This window comes from Pundamilia nyererei, unplaced genomic scaffold (assembly GCF_000239375.1).
Source record: "Pundamilia nyererei isolate P.nyererei 1_Seehausen unplaced genomic scaffold, PunNye1.0 scaffold00003, whole genome shotgun sequence".
Classification (NCBI taxonomy): domain Eukaryota; kingdom Metazoa; phylum Chordata; class Actinopteri; order Cichliformes; family Cichlidae; genus Pundamilia; species Pundamilia nyererei.
Window position 1 is genome coordinate 3,308,195 of NW_005187404.1, and position 5,627 is coordinate 3,313,821.

The window sequence follows — 5,627 nt, forward strand, 5'->3', positions numbered from 1 at the left end:
GTGTGTGTGTGTGTGTTCATGAAAAGTCATGTGATGTTGTCTTATGTACCACCACCGTTGGTTTGTTTGTTTGTATTCATTCATCCACCCTCTCCATATTTCGTGTGTGGATGTGGTGACAACCAGCTGCTTCTGCCAGGCACAGGCTGCTTCACCAGTCATAGAAGACCGAAAAAAGACTGACGCAGGCAGAATTCGTGAGACCTGCAGGGAAAGCCCTTGTTAACTCTAATTACTCCCACTTCGCCAGAGTTCAAATTCATTTAATCCAAGCTGCACCGTGCGCACATTAGGCCAATTAAAGCGCTGTTCACTTGCCTCGGTGCACCTTGGCTGAGTTGTCTTGATAATGACCCGTTTGCTTGCTAAATGTTTGTCTCTGTGTGCACACGGAGGACCTTCTTTTTCTCTTTTATACGAAGAATGAGGAAAAATGAATTTGTTATTACACTTCTTGGCAAAAAGGCCTAACCTGGACCACAGCAAGGCTTTCAGAGTGCGCTAAGGCCTGCTGTCAATCCTCTTATATTGTGCCTCACTGAAAATGGATTAGTGAGTAACACTGGTCCCGGGTCACTTTGGAGGGATTTGATTGATTGGGCCTGTAGCTGATACTGACCTCCTATACTAACATACTAAATCATTTCCCCTTCAAATTATTACAAAACCAAAGAGTTGTAATGTTTGGGGGAGGGAAATTGCGCTTTATTTTTTATTTTTTATCGAAAGGAGGAGTGCAGGATTTAAAAAAAACTTCGATCTGGAATACATCTAATTTTCTTTTCACATTTACACGCTAAAGAAAAAAAGACACGAGTGGGTTTGCGTCCTTTTTTAAGAGACATGTTGCCTGTGAACAGAGCTGTTTGTGGAAACGCGCAGGAGCCCTCAGAGACGCTGACTGCAGGACGTAAGTAGCTCTCCAGGGTGCTAAAGTTGTCTCCACACCCCCATCTAGGCGCTTTTCGTGACACTTTCAGCCCGTAATCCCCACACGATGACCGGCCTGTGTCTTCATCAGAGCGACACCGGGGCGAACAGGTAAAGGTATCGGGGATGGTTAGTTGGCGAGTGTGTGTGAAGACAGAACAAAGAAAAAAGAAAGAACGCAGATCCGAGTGGGTATCTGTAAGATTGTCTCATCGGACCCTGTCCTGATGCCGTTACAGACATGTGGTGAGTGCTTCAGTTGTGCTTAAACATCTGTGAACGTTCAAATAATACTGGGCAAAATGGAGACTTGTGTCTGTACCCCGGTTTGCAGGTGTCAGAGGTGTGACTGATAACTGATAGTGAACGCAAGGCTTCACTATCTTGGTCACCGTGGGAGGACAATGCAACATATTGCTCCAAATTTCAGATGGCCGCTGTGGGAGTCCAGCCATTCGTGTGTGCCCGTAATTAAAAACAGACACACCTTACCGGCTCTGCCCTTTTACAACTTTCTGTTATGGGTCCTGCTGGGAGTGCTGACGTTCCCTTGCTGCGTCCGCTGTTTGATATTCAAAGTGGGGGTCCTGGGGCCCTGGAACTGCGACCCTGTTTTTTACAAGGCCCTGCCTGCTGCGGCGGCCAGGCTCGCCGTGAGCAGGATAAACGGGGACGCCGCTCTAGATCTGGGCCTGAAAATGGACTTCATCATCGTCCAAGAGCCGTGCGAAACCTCGAAAGCGCTCACGGCATATATTTACTACGAGGGCATAGCAGACGGACTCGTTGGCCCCACCAACCCCGGATACTGTGTCGCAGCGTCTCTGCTCGCCAGGAACTGGGACAAGGCTCTCTTCTCATATGGTTGTGTCGCCTACGAGCTGGAGAGCGCCACGGCATACCCAACTTTTACCAGGACAGTGCCGTTTCCCACCGACGTGTTGTTCGTAGTGTTGAAACACTTCAGGTGGGCCAGCGTCCTGGTAGTGTCATCCAATGAGGACATCTGGATAGACACGGCTGTGAGGGTTGCTTCTGCTCTCAGGAGCAAGGGGCTTCCCGTTAGACTCGTCGGATCTATGGGCGTGAATGAGACGGAGGTGGAGAGCACGATGAGCAAGATCCAGGATGCAGGAGGTGTCAGGGGTGAGTGTGTGAGAAAAACAGTGCCCCATAGATGATTATATGCAGTCTGTGGAGGGACAGGAGAAAAGCACCCAAGGTACAATCTGTGCTGTGTTAAAGTTGTGAAATTGTGGTATGGTTCTAACGCGCAAAGGCTCTGATATTTTGGCCATGCATTTATATTTGTTACATAAAATCAGCAGTAAAACACAGCAGTGTAACTAAGTAGCATACCCTTCTCTTTCTCTGGTAATGGACCTCTATCTGTTATCTGTCGCTTACTGCCAATATTCTTGCCCAAAGGGGAGATTTTCTAAGAAAAGGACATTTCGTGTGCTCAGTTTAGTCAAACGAGGTCTCAAAATAACAGTGGCCACTGATTTATATATTTATTTATTTTCAGTTCAATTTTATTATTAAATCACAACAGCAGACACCTCGAGGCACTTTATATTGTAAGGCAAAGTCCCTACAATAACACAGAGAAACCCCTAACAATCAAACAACCCCTGCTTTGACCAACTTCTGTTACAAAACACTGGGAGCAAACATCATTTGACATTAAAGCAACTTGCAGAATGGCAAATGCCAAACCAATAGATCACCCAACCAGAGTACTGCCACACCTCAGCTGTTCTCCAACACCTGAGCCGGATGCCATTTAGATAACTCAGGTTTGACCTTGTGCTTAAAGCGAAGAACGGCACCAATTTAATTAATCTGCTTTTTTTTTTAAAGACTTTTATTTTGACAATAAGAAGCTGCAAAGGTTTCAAACATTTCCTCTTAAATTTCTGGCACGTTTACTGCAGTTAAGATATTTCACACTCTCTCCATTCAATAAAAAATAAGGTGCTTTTCCCAACATAGCATTTGTTCATAATAGTCCTGTTAGTGCACCACATATATTCATAAGGAATTTGTAATGCTTTGTGTCTTTGCTCTTCATTTCAGTCATCGTTATGTGCATGCACTCAGTCTTGGTTGGAGGTCAGCAGCAAGCTACTTTCCTCCTCACAGCACGCAAGATGGGTCTGACTTCAGGGAAGTATGTGTTTGTGCCCTACGACGCTCTGCTCTACAGCGTGCCCTATATGAACGTCTCCTACCTCCCTCTGCAAAACAGCAGCAACCTGAGAGAGGCCTACGACGCCGTGCTCACTATCACAGTGGCCTCGGAGTCACTGTCCTTCAACGAGGCGTTTGCTGCGGCCAAGAGGAGCAAAGAAGTGACGCTGCCCATGGAGCCAGAGCAGGTAGGAAGCCAATTCAACTGATTTCACTCACAATGTCCTCCTTGTTTGTTATTCCATCACACATTGTTGCATATCATGACATATATTGGTGCAAAGGCTGAGTCATTAGACAGTTATAATGTTTCCTGCTGTCTCCACACGCATATTATAGAAAAACATAATCACACGCTTTTAATAATAATATATGATTTTCTATATTAATTATAAAATATCCTTTTTAGCAGCTGTAAATGACTGAAATAGGAACCCCGTCATGTTTTCTGTTACAACCTTGCTAAGCCTTCGCTTGAACCTGCAGGTTCATCCGCTGTTTGGGACCATCTATAACAGCATCTACCTGCTGGCCAAGTCCATCCAAAATGTCAGGAAAGCAGGCATGCAGCTGTCAGGGTCGAACTTGGCCTATTTCAAGCGGAACATCACTTTTAATGGCTTCAACCAGGAGGTCAAAGTGGACACCTCTGGGAGTGTTAAGACCAACTACATCATCCTGGACTCTGACAACAGGGGCAGCAAGCTGTACCAGACCTATGTAGTGGACCTAACATCAGGGGCACTCCATTTTGCAGGGAGGTCCATAAATTTCCCCGGAGGGTCCCCTCCTCCCTCTGACTCCAGCTGCTGGTTTGACCAAGGCACCATCTGCACAGGAGGTATGAGGCTCTGGTGTGTTTGTGTAAAGAGGTGTGAGTTTAGCCAAGTCTACATTTTGTCATTTATCCATCAGTCTAATGCATACCACTATGGTCCTTAGGTGTGGAGGTCACCTACATCATAATAGCGTTAGCAGTCATCTTCTCCCTGGCTGTTGCGGGGCTCACAGTAATTCTCTATATCAGGTAAATACGCAAAGTCTTTTTTTTTTCCAACGATGCCTCCCGCTTCCAAGCCTATATTCAGAGATTTGAAGTAGTGTGATCTATACCATGTGGTATGATGTGGGTAATAACTAATATCATCTCCAGAATCACATATTTTGCCTCTTTGCTTGAGAAGACATGTCTCATGTATAAAAGCTTGAGAATTAGAAATGTACTTTTAACTTAGAGCTCATCTCTGGATTAAAGACAGTCAGACACACCAGAAGAATCTACTCGAAGAGCTATAAGCATTCTCCTTTTTTTAGATAAAATGGTGAAAATTTGGGTTTGTTCAAGCCACTATTATTTTTACTTATTAAATCATGACAGCAGGGAATATAAATTTGTAGCAAAACAGAAGAAAAAAAGCGTTTTTCCAGATGTAGACATTTGAGGGAGACATCACTACTTCCCCCGTATCGTTTCTGAGATTCAGGGAATTTGTTGTATGTGTGCTGTTTACCTATTGTAAAATCACTTTGGCAGGAGGAGACTTCATCAGATCCAGCTGGTCAGAGGTCCCAATCGGATCCTCCTGACCTTAGAGGATCTCACTTTTATCAACCCTCAGCTTAGCAAAAAGGTAAGTCATCATTAAATTAGACTAAAGCACACCGTTCCATCATCTGTGCGTTTTCCACATCATCACATTTAATGTCTGCCAAGCACAGCATGGCTCTCATTTCTAATAAATCTTTAAATGGTGTTTGATGTCATGCAGAAAATCACTTTAGAAGATCTGAGCGAGTCCAGGAGCGCTCTGGAGGAGAAATCTGCAGACCCCTCACACTCTGTGAATAGCATGCAAACAGAAACTCATGAGACCACTAATGTAGCTGTGTACGAGGTAAGCTGAGTTTACATCAAATATTCACTAAAGCTTCTTAACATAAGCTGGTGAGTAAGTGAGGAAGGTAAGGGAGATCCTTGTGTAACATAATGTCTGGGCCAGTGACTCAAGATGCTTTATATACAAAATTAACACATTTCAGTGGAAGGAGGTTGACTAAATAAGAACCCTTTATGACTCTATCAATGGAGAGTTTAATTTCATATAACAATAATATCATGCTTTTGCATTTAGGGCGACTGGGTTTGGCTGAAGAAATTCGAAGAGGGCCACTTCAAGGAAGTAAAACAAAGCACCTCCAGGATTTTCATGAAGGTAGAGCAGCATGTCCAACTTGATGTCACGTAAATGCATATTAATATGCCTCAGGAGACATTTTCTGCTTACTGTGTCTTCAGATTTTTATGACAATTTGTGGAAGAGAGTGATCTGAGAGCAAGTTAGGGTTAGAGTCAGAGTGAACTCTATTGTTGTCTCAGCCCAGTATGGATATACAGAGAGATGAAATGTGACGCTCCTGGTCAACAGCATACACAGAGGGCAAATAGCAAGACATTGTGCTCTGACACCACTATATATATATATATATATATACAATTTTGTATT

The 5,627-nt window shown here is 44.1% G+C and overlaps 1 protein-coding gene across 1 annotated transcript in view; it reads left to right on the plus strand.

The window, feature by feature from the left end:
• Positions 1-763: 763 nt before the first annotated feature.
• Positions 764-5,627, plus strand: part of gucy2f (guanylate cyclase 2F, retinal) — a 10,240-nt gene continuing 5,376 nt past the window's right edge. The window contains exons 1-9 of the mRNA XM_005720679.1: positions 764-910; positions 1,022-1,176; positions 1,265-2,076; positions 3,010-3,311; positions 3,610-3,964; positions 4,066-4,150; positions 4,658-4,754; positions 4,893-5,018; positions 5,256-5,336. Of these exons, the coding sequence (XP_005720736.1) occupies positions 1,335-2,076; positions 3,010-3,311; positions 3,610-3,964; positions 4,066-4,150; positions 4,658-4,754; positions 4,893-5,018; positions 5,256-5,336 (1,788 nt within the window). The 5' untranslated portion in view covers positions 764-910; positions 1,022-1,176; positions 1,265-1,334. The remainder of the gene's footprint in view (positions 911-1,021; positions 1,177-1,264; positions 2,077-3,009; positions 3,312-3,609; positions 3,965-4,065; positions 4,151-4,657; positions 4,755-4,892; positions 5,019-5,255; positions 5,337-5,627) is intronic.